Here is a 23,661-nt window from a genome sequence, read left to right as displayed (position 1 = left end):
AGCAAAGAAGGTTTGGGTGATTCTGGCACAGTCAGGTTGGTAAGGCTCATCATCAGCTCAGGGCCCCTGCCCCCTCTACACGCAGCCCAGACAGCGAATGGGACTTCTCCCAGGAAGCGATGCCTAGACAAACCCAGCCAGAACTTTTCGGAGAATGTGAAGAATCCCCAACACTGCAGCCTTCTGCATTACCCAGATTGTCAGAAGGGCTGTATTCCTGGTAGCAGATCCGGATACTCTCCCAATGTCAGTCAACAGATTGGGAGGTACCAAACCTAAGGCACCGAGAACAACGGGGAGAGGGACAACTTGGCACTTAGGATGCAACCGTGACATTTCAAACGCAAGGTCTGCATATTTGCCATGTTTTTACTGAATCTTGTCAATCATATTGGTGTCAAAAGGGACAGAAAAAGCCAATAATATAACTTATTTCATTTGATTTATCAAAAAGGACAAGATCAGGTTTGTTGGCCTGGGTACGTATAATATGTATATATGTATATAGCGGTTATTATCAAGATAATTATGTTACGCACAGAATGTCATTCACAATACCGACTACAAAGGTGTCCTACATTAAGACCAAGGATGAAGATGTCCTGGCCCATGGCGAGATGCATCATCCGGATGATAGCAGAACCCTGCAACAGCACAACAAGCAGCATATTCAGTGCATGGAGACAGAGTAAAACAAGAGTGAGTGAGTGAGTGAGTTGGGTTTAACACCGCTTTGAACAGTATTCCAGTTATATCACGGCGTGTCAGCTTAATGTGTTAGGAAAGCCCAAAGTGATGCAGATCACTTTAGTGAAACCCAAGGGTATGGTGCTGACAAATCTAGAAACATAGTCGGGTGCGAACCGGGATTCGAACCCGCGATTAAAGGTTCCCGGCGTGCGCATCGGACGCAACTTGTTGCCTTAGACTGCTGGGCCTCCGGTGCTCCTATCAAATCATTGAATACATGTTTGATACGAGCACCTGCACTGAAACGTCCCACAGAAACAATAGGAAGCAGACATCCATTTCTGATCATGCTCATCACTTGGTAACAGCTTCCCACCGACACAGTCACTCTCCATGGCACTTACTCGTGACAAAGCACATACTAGTGACGGACCTTTTACAGTCGGGGGTTGACGGTGGATAGGATATCATTCAGGAAATTCAGAGAAAGATTTGTCTCATCTGATGAAAAAGTACTAAGCCAGCACACATACACACGCCGCAGTATCTCGTCCATAAGTAAATGGGCCACTGCACCTTAGACGTCACAAGTGGACTTCACCAATAGCTAACCTAACCAATAGTACCCACCTCCCTCATACACACACATACACACACACACACATATATATATACCCCCACACACTCACATACACACACGCCATACACATACATACACCCCACTCCACATACACACACAGAGACACCCCCACACAAACACACACACACACACACACATATATATATATACCCCCACACACTCACTCACACACACACCATACACCCCACACCACATACACACACAGAGAAACCCCCAACACAAACACACACCACACACACACACATATATGTATATATACCCCCACACACACATACCCCACACACTCACACTCACACACACACGCCATACACATACATACACCCCACACCACATACACACACAGAGACACCCCACACACAAACACACACCACACAAACACGCATATATATATATACCCCACACACTCACACACACACCATACACCCCACACCACATACACACACAGAGACACCCCACATACAAAAACACACCACACACACATACACATATATACCCAGACACACATACACACCCACACACTCTGACTCACACACACACACACACACCATACACAAACTTTTACCCACACCACATACACACACAGAGACACCACACACACACCACACAAACATGCACCACTCACAACACACAACATGGTCCAACCTTTGTGTAGGTGATGGTATCAAATATTGCGCTGATATCCCCGGGGGTCATGACGTCAGCTGTGAGAGGGTGGGACGTCCTCAGACTGTCCGATGACAGGGCACCATGGACACTAGCTGATACGTGGACGTCAAGCTGCAACACCAATAGTCATAATTAAAGAGCATATATATAAAATAACACATGCTCAATGTAATGTTTAATTCCTGATCAACAAACACACATTCTGTAACAGCATTTTAGACTCATCCATTATAATTGTTGGGCTAGCGGTTTTAATCTACGTGTGTCTAACACTTTAATTTGCTGGCGATTGTATCACCGTGAAGCACAACTTTCTCAAGTTTGGCCTGAAGGCAACTTCTTGTTTATATTCATTAACGTTGCAAAATGAGGTTAGAGGTTAGACACTATCCTGCAGTGCTATGACATGCCATGTGTGTACTACTACTATTACTACTACTACTACTACTACTACTACTGATGCTACTGTTGCTGCAACTACTACTACAACTACTGCTACTACTACTACAACTACTACTACTTCTACTGTTGCTGCTGCTACTATTACTGTTGCTGCCACATCTACCTCGATCACCACCACTACTACTATTACATTTACTAATACTGCTACTAATTATAATGGCGACGACGACGATGACGACGACGATGATATTGGTGGTGATCTGTGCTCGTGTAAGCGTATCTTACCTTCCTCCACGTAGGGTAGATCTCCCCCACGATGTGGTAGTCCCAGAAGGAAGCGAAGGCCTCGTTCAGCCACAGCCAGTTCCACCATTTGGGAGATACTAGGTTACCGAACCACTGAAAAAGTCTCCAGCACATGAAACCTTCAACCAATCACTGTTTGATCCACTGGAAGGTTCTCCCAGTGCTTTAAACCTTCAATCACCCACCGTTTTCACCGCTGAGACATTCCCCCACCCACTGTTTTTTTCCACTCAGACATTCCCCTACCCACTGTTTTTTTCCACTCCGACATTCCACCACCCAATGTTTTCTCCACTCTGACATTCCACTACCCACCGTTTTCACCACTCAGACATTCCACCACCCACTGTTTTCTCCACTCAGACATTCCACTACCCACTGTTTTCTCCACTCAGACATTCCACTACCCACTGTTTTGTCCACTCTGACATTCCACTACCCACTGTTTTCACCACTCAGACATTCCAACACCCACCGTTTTCTCCACTCTGACATTCCACTACCCACTGTTTTCTCCACTCCGACATTCCACTACCCACTGTTTTCTCCACTCAGACATTCCACTAACCACCGTTTTCTCCACTCAGACATTCCACTACCCACTGTTTTCTCCACTCAGACATTCCCCCACCCACCGTTTTCTCCACTAGGACATTCCACTACCCACTGTTTTCTCCACCCAGACATTCCCCCACCCACCGTTTTCACCACTCTGACATTCCACTACCCACTGATTTCTCCACTCAGACATTCCACTACCCACCGTTTTGTCCACTCAGACATTCCACTAACCACTGTTTTCTCCACTCAGACATTCCCCCACCCACCGTTTTCTCCACTCAGACATTCCCCCACCCACTGTTTTCTCCACTCAGACATTCACCCATCCACTGTTTTCACCACTCTGACATTCCACTACCCACTGATTTCTCCACTCAGACATTCCACTACCCATTGTTTTCACCACTCTGACATTCCACTACCCACTGTTTTCACCACTCAGACATTCCACTACCCACTGTTTTCTCCACTCAGACATTCCCCCACCCACCGTTTTCTCCACTCTGACATTCCACTACCCGACGTTTTCTCCACTCAGACATTCCCCCACCCACTGTTTTCTCCACTCAGACATTCCCCACCCACTGTTTTCACCACTCAGACATTCCCCCACCCACCGTTTTCTCCACTCAGACATTCCCCCACCCACTGTTTTCACCACTCAGACATTCCACTACCCACTGATCTCTCCACTCAGACATTCCACTACCCACTGTTTTCACCACTCTGACATTCCACTACCCACTGTTTTCACCACTCAGACATTCCACTACCCACTGTTTTCACCACTCTGACATTCCACTACCCACTGTTTTTACCACTCAGACATTCCACTACCCACTGTTTTCTCCACTCAGACATTCCTCCACCCACCGTTTTCTCCACTCTGACATTCCACTACCCACTGTTTTCTCCACTCAGACATTCCCCCACCCACTGTTTTCTCCACTCAGACATTCCCCACCCACTGTTTTCACCACTCAGACATTCCCCCACCCACCGTTTTCTCCACTCAGACATTCCCCCACCCACTGTTTTCTCCACTCAGACATTCACCCACCCACTGTTTTCACCACTCTGACATTCCACTACCCACTGATCTCTCCACTCAGACATTCCACTACCCACTGTTTTCACCACTCTGACATTCCACTACCCACTGTTTTCACCACTCAGACATTCCACTACCCACTGTTTTCACCACTCAGACATTCCACTACCCGACGTTTTCTCCACTCAGACATTCCCCCATCCACTGTTTTCTCCACTCAGACATTCCACTACCCACTGTTTTCTCCACTCAGACATTCCCCCACCCACTGTTTTCTCCACTCAGACATTCCACTACCCAGTGTTTTCACCACTGAGACATCCCATTACCCACCGTCTTCTCCACTCAGACATTCCACCACCCACTGTTTTCAAGAGCACGCGGTTTCAGTTAGGGATAGAGCTTCAAATCAGCTGGTGATACCAGTGTAATTTGGAAACATATGCCTCAAAATAAACTGCTAAAACTTGACGTTTACGACTTTGATGAAACCCACGAATACGGGTATGGTGCTGGCAAACCTGGAATAATAATAATCGGGGCGAACAGGGATTTAAACCCACGATCAGAATCGTAATAGGTTTCTCGTGTGTCCAAGGGACCAACTCTGCCCCTCAAATTGCGACGCCTCAGACGCCAAACGTGCCCCAATTAGATTGAACAAATGACTATGTTTAAAGTGCAGTTGTCTTATTAAAACAAAAAAGTTCTAAAAATCATTTGTTTCCTTGTATATGTAATGTTTTTACCTGGTGCTGTGCGAAGGACGATGGAGGGTAGGTCGAGCGATGTAACGGTATGAAACCCCGAGGCTCCAATCACAACAATGGTGTCATAAAATCTCAACGCAGTAAACTAATTTTTTATTCTCCTCTGAGTGTTTGTTGAAAGGGTTTATTTTTTGTTCAGTACAGCCTCTCGTAAATTTGATGACGTTCCGATACAGACGGTTTTGTGGACATTGTTTCTCAAGTTGCAGGGGCGGTCGGGTAGCCTATTTGTTAAACCGTTCGCTCGTCACACCGAAGACCCGGGTTCGATTCCCGACATGGGTACAATGTGTGAAGCCCATTTCTGGTCTCCCCCGCCGTGATATTGATGGAATATTGCTAAAAACGGCGTAAAACCATACTCACTCACTCAATTAATCAATCAAACGTTGCAAGCAGATATAATGACGCAAGGTCAAATGTAATCTCTTTTGAAAAAGTAGTTTTTACCAAGTCAACCCTCAGTGATAAAACTGAAAAATTGGCAAAAGTGGCGTTAAAAACACCTCACTCTACAGCGCATGCGTACCTGGTGAGCAATCTCATGAGAGATGACCTCCGCTATCCAGTTCTCATCGGATGCTGAGGAGACCCCAGGTTCATAGAGTAGAGTCTCCCTGTAGGTAATGAGACCCCAGTTCTCCATGGCTCCAGCGTTGAAGTCTGGGATGGCGATGTTGTCTGAAATGCAGCAGTTAAAGTACATGTAGTAGAGGGTGTAGTTGCTGGCGTTGTGGAAAAACAACACACCATTTTCTTTAGCTTCTGAACACATATGTTCTAATTATTAATAATCATTACCTTACTGTTGTGAATTTAGAGAGAAAATGCCATAAAGAACGCTTACAAATTATGAAGCTTCACGCTGTTGGAAAAGAATTAAACCCATACCCCATCCATATAAAATGCTATGCTTTGTCCATTAAGAAGAGCATATCTCCACGGGGCACGGGTAGCCAAGGCGCCGCGAATTAACGTTGCGTCCCTTGGGCACGCAAGAAACCTATGATTGTAAGTTCGAATCCCGGTTTACCCCGATTATGTGTCTAGGTTTGTCGTGGGTTTCACCGAAGTGGTAAACGTCTGAGACCTGCATCACTTCGGGTTTCCCTCCCAGATTAAGCTGACACGCCGTGATATAACTGGAATAGTGTTAAAAGCGGCGTTAAACCCAACTCACTCACTCACTCATTTGACAACACCCATTTCATGAGCGATTTGATTTATATATTCTAACTTATTTACTGTATCACTATTATCAATTTGAAAGTGAAAATGTTTAAAAAGGGACATACCCAATTTTGTAAAGACATATGCTGGCGTAAAGTATTGTGTATACCGCTCAAAGACCGCGATCCCATGGCGTTGTGCAGCTTCCGTATACTGCAACCTCTTTGGCATCGCCCATGTTCGATACTGGTGAGAAAAATACAAGATACCGTTGATGGAAACAATATTTACCTCCATCTTAGAGTATCAAAGTTAAATACTTTTTTGGGGTGGCTTAATGCCGAATTCCGCAATATTCCAGCTATTTAACCAGACATTCCAGTACTGATAATTATCACCAACGTCATACGACGCCAGGGTACGATCACTTGCAATCATCACCGAGGCCCACTATACGTTCCATGTAGTCACTTCTACGACCTGCATAGATATCCCTAAAACCAGTCCTGTCCACGTCTTGATCATACGGATTGATTTGAACATCTTGTTTATGTTTTACCCAGAGTTGTGTCCCTTGGGCTCGCCAGAAACCTATGATTGTGGGTTCGAATCCCGATTCACCCTGATTATGTTTCTGGCTTTGTCAGAACCATGCCCGTACTCGTAGATTTGGGATTTCCTCTCACTTCAAACTGACACGCAGTGATCTAACTGAAATACTGATAAAAGCGGCGTCAAACTGTTCACGCTAATCAAACAACTGTAACAACAAACCCTTATGTTTAAGTTTTTTTAAATGACAGTTATTTCAAGAAATTGCACAATAGTATTATATAATTGAATGCCCTTTCGAAAAATCAACAACAATGTCTGTTTTGAACTCATGTTTTGAATGGAATTCTTCAGATATTTTCAAATGAAAATCAAACATAAAGATATCAAAAGAGAGTTATAGTTTCTTTTCCTCATCAGTTTAACTCTCCTGCCACTAACGTAGCACTTCTCGCGTTTGTTGCTTGTTTGTTTGTTGTTTAACGCCGCACTCAGCAATATTCCAGTTATATGACGGCGGTCTGTAAATAATCGTGTCTGGACCAGACAATCCAGTGATTGACCTCATGAGCATCGATCCATGCAATTGGGACACGATGACAAGCATCAACCAAGTCAGCAAGCCTGACCACCCGAGTCCATCAGTACGACAAGCATAGTCGCCTTTTCTGGCAAGCATGGGTTGCTGAAGACCTATTCTACCCCGGATCTTCACGGTTCGCGCTGATGAGGGTGAGTTCATTGTATGGTTATTTGCAGCGTCGTGTCATTCGAGTAGGAGGCAAGACGTAGCTATGGTACCGAATAGATCCTTGGTAGTCATAATAGAATGGAGATAAGCTATACTAGATAATCGAGGATGGTTGATACTCTGTGAAGTCCTATCCAGTACAGAGAAGAAGAATTGGTGTGAAATACCAGAACATTGCTGACGTTGGTCTCCACATACTCGTAGTCGCACACTATGAACGCCAAGAGGTAGGTAGGCATGACCTCAGTCCGCTCATACACGTCAGCTACCATGCCATTCCTAGAACACGAGTATAGCATACAATACATACAATATTTCATAATTTTGAACATTGAATAGTAAACTAATCGCGGATGTTCTCATCCTTTGAGAGATGGGAAAAAAGCAACATCTATGTTATGATGACCATGCGGCGAAAGTTGTGTGTATGTTGGTTTGGGAAGCACGGTAAGGTTAAGGTTGAGACGCTATACTTCACTGTGCGCAGTTGCCTCCCTTCATATTGCCGGATACGATCATCGGTTGGTTTTTTGAATGCCTCAAGGGCGCAACCTAGGTAACGTTAGTCACAGAAATAAAAGTGTCTGATCTTAACTTATTAATACATACAAATTTAAAATATGATCTGAGGCTATCTGAACTTGCCAAATTTTTCTAGACTTGAGTTGGGTTCGTTCTATTATTTATTATCTCGTGTTAGACAGACTAGGGCGGCATCATGCCAAAGAAATTCGCTGCCTTAGACGACTAGGTTACCAATGTCCCCGTCAATGAATGTTGTTGTAATAATTAAGACATGCGAATAAAGTTAGGCATCGAGTGATGATTCCAGGGGACGCTTAATTCCAAAACGAGGCTTTTAATGTTGTGCTACTTTTAGAGTACCCGGGGGTAAGTCATTGTGTGATGTGCTTATAAAGAATATATAACATCAGAATTGTGTGAAAAGGAATCCATTGTGACGCATTTTGGTCACGTGTTACTTTAGGTATTCCAGTCTTTCGGTATCGCACGATGACTTCCTTTATTATGATACAAAGGTGTTTTGTTTGTTTGTTTTTTCTTTAACGCCGCACTCAGCAATATTCCAGCTATATGACGGTGGTCAAGAAATAATCGAGTCTGGACCAGATAATTATTGATTGATATCATTTGCATTGATCCACGCAGTTGGGATATGATGTCATCCATCAACCAAGTCAGCGAGCCTGACCACCCGATCCCTTTAGTCGCCTCTTACGACAAGCATCGTCGCCTTTTACGACAAGCATTGGTTGCTGAAGACCTATTCTACCCCGGATCAACAAAGATGTGACATACTGTGGCGTTCCAGATGACTTTAGGGGAGTGTTTGTGAGTGAGGTGTAGTTCCTTTCCCCGCCATGCTGTCGCACCAGAGTGATGTCAAACTGAGCCTTCAGAGCAGGTTCATCAAAGCAAGGGAACGCTTCACGCGCATGTGGCGCCTCAAATTGGGTCGTTGCCAGGTAACTTTAGAAAAGAACGAACATGGTAAAAGAACATGTCAACAGAGCCAAACATTTTTTAAACTTCTAGTTAATTTTGAAAATATATAATATATACATGTAAATTTCAGTGTTTCGGTGAAGGTGTAATCGAATGAATGTTGTTTTTTTTACGGTATTTGATAAACGTACTGAACGCGAAACTGTACACAATCACTACAAGTGCCCTTTTCTGGAGTCCAACGCTTTCATCATTACAGAGATGGAGCAACACAAAACTTTCTCTGAAAGATGGAGCTACACATAAATTTTCCTGAAAAGAGGAGCTACACTTAAACTTTCTCTGACAGATGCGGCTACACTTAAACTTTCTCTTAAAGGTAGAGCTACAAATATACTTTCTCTGATAAGTAGAGCTACACATGTACATAAACTTTCTCTGAAAAGTGGAGCTACGTATAAACTTTCTCTGAAAGATGGAGCTACAAATAAACTTTCTCTGAAAGATGGAGCTACACATAACTTTCTCTGAAAGGTGGGGGCTACACATAAACTTTCTATGAAAGGTAGAGCTACAAATAAACTTTCTCTGAAAGGTAGAGCTACACATAAACTTACACGTTCTTTCCATCCTCTTCATACACGCTGAGATACAGGCCAGTTCCAGTCTGAGACAGGGGGCCGTTAAAGGCCATGGATATCTCATAGTGGCGCCCAATGGTCAGTGCCACTGACAGATGCAGGACAAAGAAGTGCCTCAGAGATTCATAAGATGTGCCCTGTACAGTTACACTGGCTGATGTGTCCAAGTCTCTCACCTGTAGGGATTGAAATGTAATTATTCCCTGTGTGTCATAGGGCGCACATAACACGTGTTATTACAATGTGTCCTTTAGGATTATGCCCATGTGTGCCCATAAGAAGAATATGCTTGGTAATATCCGCGCTGTCGTTTTATGATCGCAATATATATCCCGGGTATATACCATCAAAGAACGGAAAATCTCCCCATCTGTATTTCCGTGTGTTATAAATAGCCCATGTGCATTCGCCATGTTCAAAACTCTGAGTGCGTTTTGTCCATATTTACGCTTATGTAAATTAAAACACATTCCACAGACCGCCGCCGTGGTCTAGTGGTAGAGCGTCCGCCCGGAGAGCAGAAGGTCCGGGGTTCGATCCCCGGCCACGTCATACCAAAAGACGTTAAAAGATTGTACCCTGTCTGGTGCAGGGGCTACAACAAGGACTGTTCGTCTCGGTATCACTATACTGTGTCTGAGTGGGGTATTCACTTTAAACAGCGGCATGGTATCTCAGTGGGCTAGCACTATACAATCGCATTAGTGCGGACTAACGCAAGCAGCCAAACACATATGCATGCACGTCGCTATATAAGTGCAATAATCTTAGACGCGACGTTAAAACCCATTTAACCTCATCTCGCCTCTCTAAAAACAGAAATAGGTGTTGTTATCAAGTTTACTGTAGTTACTGGTGCCAACGTACATTCATACAACAAACGTCATCACAAGGTGTCCTTAAGGCAATGGGAACTTAATGTTCATCTTGCTATCACAAATTCAACCGTACCATTGGCACCCAAGGGTGAGTGTGTTTGTTTGTTTGTTTGTTTGTTTGTTTGTTTTACGCCGCACTCAGCAATATTCCAGCTATATGACGGTGGTCTGTAATTAATCGAGTCTGGACCAGACAATCCAGTGATTGACATCATGAGCATCGATCCATGTAATTGGGATACGATGACATGCATCAACCAAGTCAGCAATCCCGTTAGTCGCCTCGTACGACAAGCATAGTCGCCTCTTCTGGCAAGCATGGGTTGCTGAAGATCTATTCTACCCCGGATCTTCACGGGTCCTCTAAGGTAAGGAATTTCGGATCCTGACCTGAATTGTTGTCTTGTCGATGTTGAGTGTAGGATAGGCGTGCAACGTGATGGTACTGGCAGCGACTTCAGCTACCGTTGCAATTGAGACAGAGCCATTGAAATCAAATATCCCATTGTCCAAGCCATAGATGTTGGGCTGGAGAGCCAACGTGTACAGATACGGTCGCACAGTTATGGGAAGACGGTAGTCTGTAGGTGCCTCTGTTGTTGGTGGTGGTGTTGGTGTTGGTGCTGTCGTCGTGAGTGTAGCCTCGGAAACTGGACTGTTTGTCGTCACGGTGGGGTCAGCAGGACACACGTCACCTATAAATATTCTTGAGAGAGTGAGTTTGGTTAAATGCCTCTTTAATAGTATTGCAGTTATATGAAGGCGTGGAAACTTCATGTGGGAGGAAAGCCCGAAGTGGTGTGGACGTTAACAACTTTGGCGAAAACCCACGAACACGGGTATGGTGCTGGTAAACCCAGAAACATTATCAAGGCGAATCTGGCATTCAAACCCACCGTAACAGGTTTATAGCTCGATCCAGGGGCGCAACTTGGGAAATTGAGGCGTCAAAGACTACTAAGGAACCTATGCCGCCATGTTTACTGCGAAAGAAATTATATGTAACAAGAAAAGTGTCCATACATGTGTGTTAACATTTACTGAAGGGTTTGTTTCAAATTCATATAAAGTAGTGATGCGGAATCACTGAATGACCACATGGAAACTGCAAATGTGAATTTGATAGAATTTATTGTAACTGTACTGTTAATGCTATGGTATCTACATCCTCTTTCATGACGAACAATCATTTACACTTACACTTTACATCGCATCTGCGAACCGTGAAGATCCAGGGTAGAATAGGTCTTAACCAGCCCATGCTTGCCGTAAAAGGGGACTATGCTTGTCGTCAGAGACGACTTACGGGATCGGGTGGTCAGTTTGATGCATGTCATCGTATCCCAATTGCGTGGATCGATGCTCATGATGTCAATCACTGGATTGTCTGGTCCGGACTCGATTATTTACAGACCGCCGTCATATAGCTGGGATATTGCTGAGTGCGGCGTTAAACAACAAACAAACAACATCTACACAGAGTGTGTAGTAATACTAAAGAACTCACGGAAATAAAAAAAACTGTTTGTTTTTTTCTCAGATTTTAAATAAATGCAGTTAATATACAAAATATATAAATATTCAAACAACTCAATTAGTACTAATTGGGCCTTGGCACAAATACAGCGTATCAAAGGTTGTTATGTCTTTTTACAGGTCAAAGTGTGTAAAAATATGAACAAAACAGACTATTGTGAAACTGAGCATAACCAGGTGTTAGTAGATCAAGGTGAATGTCCATGACCTATGACACCTTGACGACAGGTGAAAACAGGTGCTTGAAACCCACGTGCATGTGATTTGTCAGTGGTTAATGAATTGTGAGTGGCATGGTGGGATAGTGAATCATCGTCAAAATATCAGAACGAAAAAGTAACATACTCCCTTCTCAAACAACAACTTACATGTCATTACACTGCAAACACGAAAACGTCGTTTTTTTCCGTATATGGTCATTGGACGGAAAAACGACGTTATTTGGACGTTTTCAAACCATCGTTTTTCCGTCCAAATAACGTCGTTATTTGACATCGGAATTTACTGGGAGAGAACGATAGCGTTAAGCTCCTCCCTTTCTTGATTGACATTGTCAATCAAGCAACAGCGCCTACCGGTATTTCTACTTCTCGGTTTTCATTGGTCTGTCCCCGCGTGTTAGATTACAGGCCCGCGTTTGACGCTGCACTCGAAGCGCTTAGCGGAAGTACTGAAATCAATCGTTCTGCGCATGCGGATTACTTAATGCCTTGACCAAATTTTCCGTTCTGTGCATGCGCGATTTCGCGTATTGTTTCCTAGATTTAATGTCACCACTATTTGACAATGGTTCATAAACACAGTCACGTGAAGGTTCGGAATCGTAACGAGTAACTCCATTTAAATTGAAGAGTATCCCCAGTGATATGGGAGATTCCAAGATGAAACTATTCTATGGCTATCTAGGCTGCCACCCAAACCGATCTAAACGGGACCCGATAGCTTATTGGATGCTATATAGTCATATGGAAGTGGACAAGAACTATACGTTGTATTCCGGCCGATTGTTCTTGCATTTACTTATAAGTCAGGAAAATGGACTTAAAAGGGGAGTTGTTGAATGTAATTATTTTAATTATTAAATGTTGCCTATACACTAATCTGGACGAACTTCTCATTGTTCTATTTATGTCATCCTATATACTATTAGTATGTTACCGTTCTAAAGTCAACCTCTCACATTACATTATATTGTTCATAGTATCAAAGTTTAATAAACAATATCAAGAGCAGCGATTTACACCACTGAAACACCCAAACACAAGGCTGTTATCAAGCGCTAGTGCAGACGTGATGCATCGTAAAAACTGTATCGTGATGTCTTCAGAAATACAATTATACTACGAGATAGTACGGCTAACGCTGACTCACCGGTGGAACAAAGACAATATCGCTAATACAGATATAACGTATTTGAATGTTAATACTAAAGACAAACAATCATTATTTTTGCAGTGACGATATAACACGTATACACATTTATTGTTAACTTTCATCAGTTTTGCTCTTCATTTTAATAACTTTGTTTTCACATATATATGTAGCAATACCCGACAAGCATGTCATACATAATTATGGGGCAGTTTTCAATCTTGTGCTGACTTACTCTGGTGTTAATGAGCGAAGTTTATTGGCTTGTGTGTAAAACCCCGTTTTTCTGGTAATCCTATTATTACTTAGTTTATTTCTATCTAATGACACCCTGTACTCTGGATCATGGCTCCGTGACTATCCATAACAATTAAGATGAACATTCAGTTCAAGTAAATGAATGAGTTTGTTTTCACGATACAGTCAGTCAAAAAACCAGTGCTGTGAGGTTTGATAACACACTTCTACCAGGTCGAACATCGTGGATCCTCATTTTCTGCCTAAAGAGAATCATAGTTCATATGCTAATCCATCTGCGAATACCCTCCCACTCAAGACAACCTTACTTGTTGCTAAATCTATCATCTATCCCCCCAATCTCACCCCCCCCCCCCCACACACACCCCCGCACGCACGCACACACGCACGCACGCACACACACACACACACACACACACACACACACACACACACACACACACACACACACACACACACACACACACACAACTGACCTAAATAACCTGGACAGGAAATACTGCTGATAGCCTCTGGTCAACTCAGCCGCGCCACCGCAGAATGTTCGTCCAACTCTGCAGGGGGCATTCTCAGTGGCTTCAAACGCGCTGAAATGTTTTCGCCTTGCATCCAAGATGCCGGACAAGTGAAATCGTATGAAATTTGGCTATTTTAGGTCTTATCTCTTTTTTGATTACCCAATAAAGTCAATTCATAGTTGCACGGTTGTGAAGAAGCTTACAACTTTATAAGACTTATTCATCTCATTCCAAAAAAGCTACTCGCGCTCACATAAAGTTGTAGTTATTATGTCACTGTTTTATTTCTGTAAAAATATATTACATGTTCAACAATAACAATTAAGATGAACATTCAATTTCCGATATAAGTAAATGAATAAGTGTGTTTTACGCCACAATCAGTCAAAGACCAACGTTGTCCGGTCTGATAACAGACAATCTACCAGGTAGCACATTGTGTACACCCTATCCCCATTGAAGTCTCCACTGTGGGTATTCCTGGGGACGAAAAGGCCCCATGTACCTAGGAATTTCATCAATACATTCATGCGCGGCATTCTCTGCCTAAAGAAGTTCATATAGTTAACATGCTAATCCATCTCGAACTACCATCCCGCTCAAGATGAATGTTTTATGTAACATCCAACAGGCCCACATTTACGCACGCACGCACGCACGCACGCACGCACGCACGCGCACATACATATTTGGATTTACCAATCCCTGAATTGAGAAGACGTGCGTTACGAAGCTCCTCCAAGTCATCATCAATATCCGTATATGTCTGTGATATCATTACCCATCCAAAGCCGAATATACATTTATTGTGTTTTCTTGACAACAAATGTTATAATTGGGATAACACTTTCTGAGTAAAGTACAGATTCTCGTACTTTCTTGGGTTGAGTCCCGTCCGGGATTTGAACCCACACTGTGAGTGAGGCACCCAATCGCCAGAACACAAAGTTGGCGATCTAACCGAGCCACCGAACCAAAAATGTTAGTCCAGATGACGTATTATTTGTGTACTCCTCTGACAAGAGAAAAATGGCACGGCTTCTATGACCGAAAGCTTTGAACCAACAATGCCTTTAAGAAAGTGGTCAACAGTAACACATATTATATTTGGATACCACTTTCTCAGTAAACTACATATTTTTAGGGTGGAGATAATAGACGTTGATGGTTGATTATTAATGGACAAATTAAAGCCAAAACTTAACTTATGAATGATTGGTAATGGGAAATGGACAATGGGCAAAAGGGAGGCGGGGTAATCAGCGCCATGCCAGTTATCTGTTGGCTTCCCTTGTTGCGTTCCCTTCTTTGCTATCTTTTTACTCTTGTTGTTCTTACAGGTACAAATATATGTTCTCTGCCTCATAGCATTTAATGATATGCAACTGATGAAGGAGAAAGTATATATTCCGAAACGCAGTGTTCCTCCTGACATCCATAAATATTTTTCCTTGTGTGTATCAGTTCTTAATGCCCTTCAAAGACTCAATCTAGCTTTGTTTTTAAATGTGGTGATATTTGCGTAGAATATAATATGGTCATGCCTATATACATTTGGGTCTTTGTCTACATAAGCATTTAGACATACAATTTAAAGCTAAGGACATTGCTAATTCTGCAGGCATGAAGTACACGTCATAGCAAGCTGTGATCTTTATTCATACTTTAGATATTCGTAATGGAGATCTGTAACTGAAGTTTACCGTAATCTTCCGCAACTCTCACCTCCTGACCAGTTGAACGTCTTAGTGCATTCAGATGCCATTGTAAAATTCCAGGCTGCCCCTCTTTCTGTGATGTTTTGACGGATGAAATCTATTGCGTTATAATAATCTCTGTTTGCTGATATATAATATGTACATGTTGTAAAATATTTACGATATTTTAAACGTGTAATTCGATGCATATGCAATGCAATGTGAACATAAGTGCGGATGCACGAAGGCGGTTATAGTCATAGTTATACTGCGATGGATGTAGGGGAATGGTAGGGGTGTGTATGTATGTATGAAAGCACGAATACCGATACATGAGGGCGGATATAGTTATAGTTCGATGGATGTTGGGGAATGGTGGGAGGATGGATTATGTATGAAAGCATGCGCATGGATCCATGATGGCTGACGTAGACATAATGGTGGGGAAAGAAGAATGTGTTGTGTGTGTGTGTGTGTGTGTGTGTGCGTGTGCGTGCATGCGTGCATGCGTGCATGCGTTGTGATACGAGGGTTGGCGAACATGTTGTCAGATGATTGTGTAAGTAAGTTAAGTGGTTGAGGATGTGGCAGGTATGAGTATTGGTACATACAGACTTGGGGTTGGGGGACTGGGTGTGCCTGTACTGAGGTCTTTTGTTTCACTCACTTATAGTGTTTTCTTTCACTCAAATACTGTTTTACGCATTTTAATGACTGAAACTGTAGTGACTCAAAGGTCATACTGGCCGGGCATTCAACATATCTACCCCAACTACATACGTAGCCATTTTTATGGTGTACAATTCTTCTTCTACCTCTCTCTCTCTCTCTCTCTCTCTCTCTCTCTCACACGCACACACACACACACACACACACACACACACACACACACACACACACACACGCATTAATTGTTTTATTAAATGTATCTTCGAGAGTCAGTAAGAAACTAGAAATAACTGCCTTTGTTCTGTAAACCTCACCAAGTTTCAGCTTTCGCCTCTTCCTTTGTGGACTGAGGTTTCACATTTGTAAAATGATCTCTCTTATCTGTCTGTACCATCAACTTAACTGCCCTCACCCCCTGCAGTTTTCCCGTCCCATATTGCCAAGCAGGTGACCCACAAGGAGGAATACCGCCCTCCCTCAGTCCAGTGATACTGTGCCTAGCACAATATGTTGGGGATACGTAGCCTTGCTGTGGGCAAACATTTTGTAACAATTTGGCAAACTTTGATATGTAAACAGCAAATATTATTCAGTTTTATTTCAACAAAATCGGAAAAAATCGGATCCTACTTATTTTGTGGATACCATAACAATAAATCAAGCCAATAGATCGTTTGAGCTGGCATGAATATAAAAAATAATTAGCAAGTCGATAGTCATAATTCCCTCTGTTGGTCCCACGTGAAATGTTCTTCATGAATAGAATAGATGGCTGACTTTAAGGATATTAAAACATTACATTTAGGTTCAGTTGTATTTTTATATTTGTATCATTTTGCAAATGTTACAGAGACCTGATCAGGGATATATAATAATGTATAGTCGCTATTCTTAAAGTAAGAATATGTTAGATTTATCAACCAGAAATATTGCACACAAGAGGATAATCATATTTAATGACACTATTCAACGATATTTGTGTATGTTATTGCTACATGACACGGATACGTCATGATAAAGCAATTAGAAATTGGCATTTGATGATATAAGATAGCTACGTGATAAATCACAAAGAACAAAGAAGGAAGCGATATTTATTTCACGATAAAACATTGTTCTATCATGACGTCATTTATTGAGATTCGAACATGCACTCGCAAGTTGAAAAGTAAAATTTGTAAATTTGACCTTATTTTTGAGCGGTATGTGTCTAGTGAGTTGTTCCCAATAAATGTTGCTGGAGAATCCGAAAGTGAGAGTGATATGACAATCGGTATTGGGAGAAAAGGTACAGATGATTGACGAGAAAATTGTGAGAATATGCGGGACCAAACTCAAATCCTAAAATGGATTTATCTAGCATGGCCCCTGTCGGATTCTATTCAAGGTATCATCATTATTTAAGTACGGGTAAATATTGTAAAGCGTGTATTTTTTCCTAATTTAACACCCTAAAAGAGGCTGTACGTAATGTTGATATCTCATATAGAAATCAACGAGTCTCGGTCGTTGTTTATCGTACAATAAACAACTCCCACTCGTCGTTTGTTTCTTAATTACATGACCATATACACTAACATTATATCTTTTCATGTTTATCGGTCAACAAAAGCGACATAAGCATTTCCATTATTATGAGAAACCCTTGCCAAAAGTAGCGCCAACTGCACCATTGCGACAACATCAGGAGCATGTTTCATGATTCATCATAATAAATGATGACATTGGATGCTCGCAAAAACGCGAGCTTATTCCGATCCACTAGTGGCACCCGCCACAAACACATCCAAAGGCAAGCCAATTGTTCACCCGAAAAGGCAGAGAATTGCATCAGACATCATTTTTGTCATTGATACGTCAAACCTGGAAATGCCGTCTACACGTCCAACACAAAGCCCAAGCCAGGACCCAAATCCTTCAAACGTGGCCAAAGTTCTGTTAATTACATACATTTCCCCCTAACCTTAAATAATCTATACTAGTTCTGAAGTAAATCGTATTTACCCGTATGAATCGTCTTATGTTATTTATTGCCGATAAACAGAATATGCACACTTTCTGAAAGTACTGTGTAATAAGTCACGCACCAAACCTATACTCTCGATATACATGCTGCTCTTACTTAAAAAAGAATATTGGGTTAACAAGATACGTATATTAAAGTACCATGCTTTCCTGATGTGCTCTCATTCTAATTTGAAATAATGGCATAAATAGTTACCACTCATCTTTCAATATTTTTCAGGGTTGGGTTAATCACGAACATATTTGAATATGTACAACATCTATACTTACTTATCTTTATACTTAAAGGCATCAGGTTTGTCTGTCATAAGACCCCGAAACAAATATGTCCAACACAGCCCAATATTTGGCTCTTGGCTCCTTGTTCTTATATTTTATAAGTATTGTTTAAACAACTGTTTTTTTCTGTAAAATATGTTCATTTCAGAAATTAGATGTTATTCTAGCATTAGGTCTGTGGTACGTTTACTGCATCAGCATTACATTAAAACGATATTACATTATATAAATCCATACAGAGGAAATGCTTAACATTTATCTTTTAAGGAAGAGTGCAGGACGACTTGCTTTATACATATAAATGTGGACATATATGTATGGACATTTGGATGATACAGATACATACCTCCTTAAAGATAGTGTTCGTAGATGACTGTAGAAAATGGAATAATTATGTGAGTAATCGGGTTAATACCACGTTCAGCAATATTTAGCCATATTGCGATATTGGTTTCCAACATACAAGACGGACCATGAAATTATGACTTGAACTTGGACCTGGCTTTCTGGTGTGATGTAACACCCCAGAATCTCCGGTAGAAAAAGGGCTCAAAGCACGAATTAAGATCACGAGATGATACTGATGTATGCATCTGGACATATATTTGCGTAGTATTACTACCTTAATTCATCAGTATATATGTATTTTGCATAAAAGGATATTATAGGATGGACGCTGACATGCGCATATAACCTATTCACCAGTGCTGTAATATTTCATTTCTTCTGACACATATCGACACGAGAAATTATATTTAAATTTAAAAGGAGCCCAAGTGGGATAGAAATTTGAGTCTGAACCTGTTGAACAAGGCTTGTTTCATTTTGGGCTATAGCATTGCCGCAAGGCCTTGGCGGAAGGGAACACCTGTTTGCACCCATCAGATACCAATCACAACTTCTCTCTCCAAACGAAAACAAAATACGAAAAATGTCGGAAGTGTATCCTTCTAATTTTCTATTTAGATACATGTTTTAACTTAAAAGTAATTATATGTATCTCATGTATTATTGGTATCTGTGATGATGGTACCGTTTTGTTGCCATTCTGTAGCTTTGGTGGAGTTATTATGAATATCAAATACATGCCTTGAAATATGGACTTGTGAAAGAACTCATCATTGAATCATTTGCATTTAAATTAATGCATATACCATTTACTTGGCGTGTATGGACATATTATCCATCTACTTATACACACTTATTATGGACATATACAGAATTTCATTGTACCTTATTATTTAAAAAAATACCCGTGAAGATCCGGGTTAGAATAGGCATTCAACAACCCATGCTTGTACGAAGGCGACTTGGCTCGCTGACTTTGTTGATGCATGTCATCGTATCCCAAATACGTAGATCGGTGCTCTTGATGATAATGACTAAATTGTTTGGTCCAGACTGGATTATTTACGAACCACCGTCATATAGCTGGTATATTGCTGAGTGCGGCGTTAAACAACAAACAATCAAACAAAATCTATATAATTATTAAACACCTTCCAACAATGAGAAATTAAACTTATATTTTCTAAATATTCTGTTATATTTATAACATAATTTGATTCATAATTTAATTATGACGTTGCTTTCTTCCCTGTCATTCAATGTGCATGTTAAAACCCCTAAACTTTTAATATTTCATTTTTCATAAATGGCTACGTTAGTGCGTTGCCTAGATCTCTCGTTACCTATTCACAAGAATAGATTAAAATAATTTGTTTTACTATCATATTTCTGTTTATCTAATTCATAATACGAAATTGATAATTCATTTATAATAGTATAGATCATATTCGTGTATATCACTATCTGATGCTAAGGTTTTATTTCAGAAAATATAATTAATTCAAAATGTAGAAAGATACACAATTTGCCATTATTTGAAAGTATGATATAATGATCAGAATGCCTGTAACGGGTAGTATTTAAGAAAGAAATATTTGTCGAGAAGTCCAATTTTTCAGATATGCCCTTCAGTAGTAGTATTGCATATCTCCAGAGAGAGGTTTACATTGTAGTTCTCATTATTTGTGGATAATTCAAAAAGCAACATAGAAAATATATATGCTACCATGACGAAAGAATACAGAGTATACATAACTCGCAATTCTATATATTCAGCAAACAGCCCCAAACCGAAACTCCACAACATATCCGATTACACTGATTAAGGCTGTCCCAGTTCTCCATGCGATACTGACGCCCGTTCGTCTCCCAGACCATACAGAATAAATTTAAAAAGAATCTAGCTCAAGTCTAGAACGATTTGGCAAGCCTAGATTGCCTTAATTCTATCCATGAAAGTAAGCATTAATAAAAAAATATTGTTCTTGTCTGCTTCAGATTATATTTTGTAGATACTTATTTTAACTAGGAAAATTGTACTGACACCGGCGCTGTCCCTATTGAAGCTATCCATAAGAATTTCGAATTACCGTCCATTGTTCGATGTCAATACATCGATGACAAATGAGGATATCATAAAGTAATCGTTGATGCCGTGCTACACTGTAATAAAAATTATAATCAAGTTGACTGGTGTGTACATTACTACAGTGAACATGTACATGATCATGCCCTAATAATCAAATGCCGTAATGTCAAATACTAATTTATTATTGTGTGATGAATTTAACTGGATCAGTGGTAACATTTGATATTAATATTCCATCAATTTCTTTCCTGGCGGGTCCATCCATGTCTTCAAAATGAAAATAATACAATTAAAATGGAGCATAGAACAATTCTTAATTTCAGGCTAGAGCTGTGGAAATCTAGACCTTCCAAATCATTATAGACTTGAGTTGGTCTCATGTTTTACATTATTCTCTTGGGTCAACGTCACAGCTCATACCATACACTAACAAGACCAGCTTGCCCCCCCGCCGGAGCTCCCGGATTTTGGTTATATCATCTAACATGGCCAACTCTGCTCTTAAGTAAACAAGAACCTAATCAGCGAGGGGTCCTTTATCATCCCTATGTGGCTGCTTATACAAATCTGATATCTTTTCCCAAAGACCTGGTTAATAATATATTTTCTGCTGAATATTCGAAACAAATAGAGTGAGTTGGTACTACATGTACATATGTATACGGTTCTATTTTAAATGACTGCAGCGCTCCATTATGAAAACAATTTGTTTTAACGCCGCTCGCAGCAGTATTCCAGTGATAAATGACGGCGGTCTGTTGTATATGAAATATATGCAAATTGAATCTTGAATCTTGAAAGTTGTAACATTTCCGCAAATAAGTATCACATGCAGTATACAGTATATCAACTGCAATATACTGTATACATCAGTATACAGTGTGTCGCGAGCTCTGCGCTGGGCTGGAGCACACATTTCCTACACCTCTCCCTTCGGCAAACACATCACGAGGGTTGCAACGAGGTCACAGGTCAGGCGTGCACTCGTCAGTTGTCTAATACGGTCAAGAGTAAGATCTTCCGGAAGACCACTGCACTGGAGGTATGTGGATTATTGAGGAGGTACTACGTGTTTGGAACTGGGAGTTGAACACTAAGCACTTTTAGAGAAGAGCTCACAATAAAACGTTATGTACTCGCGGACGGACTTGTGTTTTCATTTCAAGACGTACATTTATCAGGTTGAACTTCCTAACTGTAACAATAACTGAACTTTACGCCTTTTATACACATTTGTGATGGGGCGACAATGCGACAACGAGACATATTTTGACCTTGAAAATGTCGCGTTACGGCATCGTCGCCCTTTTGTAAAATAAAGAAAAGGATTATCAAAGAGCGACAATGCGAACACGCGACAATGCGACAAATGGCCAATTGTCGCGCTTTTGTTAATTTTGACACGTTTTGCTTGTTTTTGTAAAGGCGTCAATGCGACAATGCGTCAACGAGACAATGTCCCTTCCATAGTAATCCGTGCAAATAAAACTGAGTAATGAAATAGAAGTCTGACATGCCAGTTAAAAGATAGAGTGTTGCAGCTTCTGATTTCATAGATCTTCAAGAAGGGTTATCAATAATGGGATGGGTGATGAGTTCAACTACATACGCTGTGATTAACAATAATGCTCCGAGTCAATACATTTTGTCAAATGTATGACATGTATTACGTGAATGAACATAGTGTTTATACTCGTCCATGTTTTTGACGGACAAAATAATTTACATGCTCGGTAAAACTGAGGACGGGCATCATTGTGTGTTTCCGTGCTTTGTTCAGGTGAACAATTGACTTGTCCTTGCATGTGTTTGTGACGGGTGTCACTTGTGTGGCAGGATACGCTCACCTTTTCCCGAACACCCATTGGATGACCTGAACCACTTCGGATTTTTATCCCACATCAGTCTGATACACCATGATATAACTGAAATACTGAAATACTGTACAGTTGAAAATGATGTTTAATGCGATTACCGTAGTGTGTTACTGCAACTGTTCATATTTTGTGCAGTGATGTTATGTAATATGTAAAAGAAAGCATATTCAATTATCCAATTGATTTGAATAGAATAAACTTGCGTCAGTGTATTTTATTAACGCCCCAAATCTTAATTTAAACACATAAAATAACAGATCACGCATGGTGCCTTGACTTACTATTAGATTTAATGGGCCACCCCGGAATAAAATAGTTCCCCCCAAAGCGAGGAACATGTTTTAGTATGTTTACAAGAAATATATTCCAAACAATATCCTCATTAGATGAGAAGATCTTTTACAGAATTACCTCAGTAAGTCAATTACAATGACAGAGCGTCGTAATAC

General features: G+C 41.1%; 1 protein-coding gene across 1 annotated transcript in view; it reads right to left on the bottom strand.

The window, feature by feature from the left end:
* Positions 1-23,661, bottom strand: part of LOC124131282 (aminopeptidase Ey-like) — a 41,733-nt gene that overhangs the window by 16,012 nt on the left and 2,060 nt on the right. Inside the window, exons 2-10 of the mRNA XM_046494453.2 lie at positions 10,936-11,240; positions 9,644-9,843; positions 8,880-9,050; positions 7,727-7,838; positions 6,382-6,502; positions 5,616-5,767; positions 2,684-2,797; positions 1,973-2,107; positions 579-644 (exon numbers count right to left, since the gene is read on the bottom strand). Of these exons, the coding sequence (XP_046350409.2) occupies positions 579-644; positions 1,973-2,107; positions 2,684-2,797; positions 5,616-5,767; positions 6,382-6,502; positions 7,727-7,838; positions 8,880-9,050; positions 9,644-9,843; positions 10,936-11,240 (1,376 nt within the window). The remainder of the gene's footprint in view (positions 1-578; positions 645-1,972; positions 2,108-2,683; positions 2,798-5,615; positions 5,768-6,381; positions 6,503-7,726; positions 7,839-8,879; positions 9,051-9,643; positions 9,844-10,935; positions 11,241-23,661) is intronic.

This window comes from Haliotis rufescens, unplaced genomic scaffold (genome assembly GCF_023055435.1).
Source record: "Haliotis rufescens isolate VD_foot unplaced genomic scaffold, xgHalRufe1.0.p SCAF_14, whole genome shotgun sequence".
Taxonomy (NCBI): Eukaryota; Metazoa; Mollusca; class Gastropoda; order Lepetellida; family Haliotidae; genus Haliotis; species Haliotis rufescens.
This window is presented reverse-complemented; position numbering and strand designations above follow the sequence as displayed.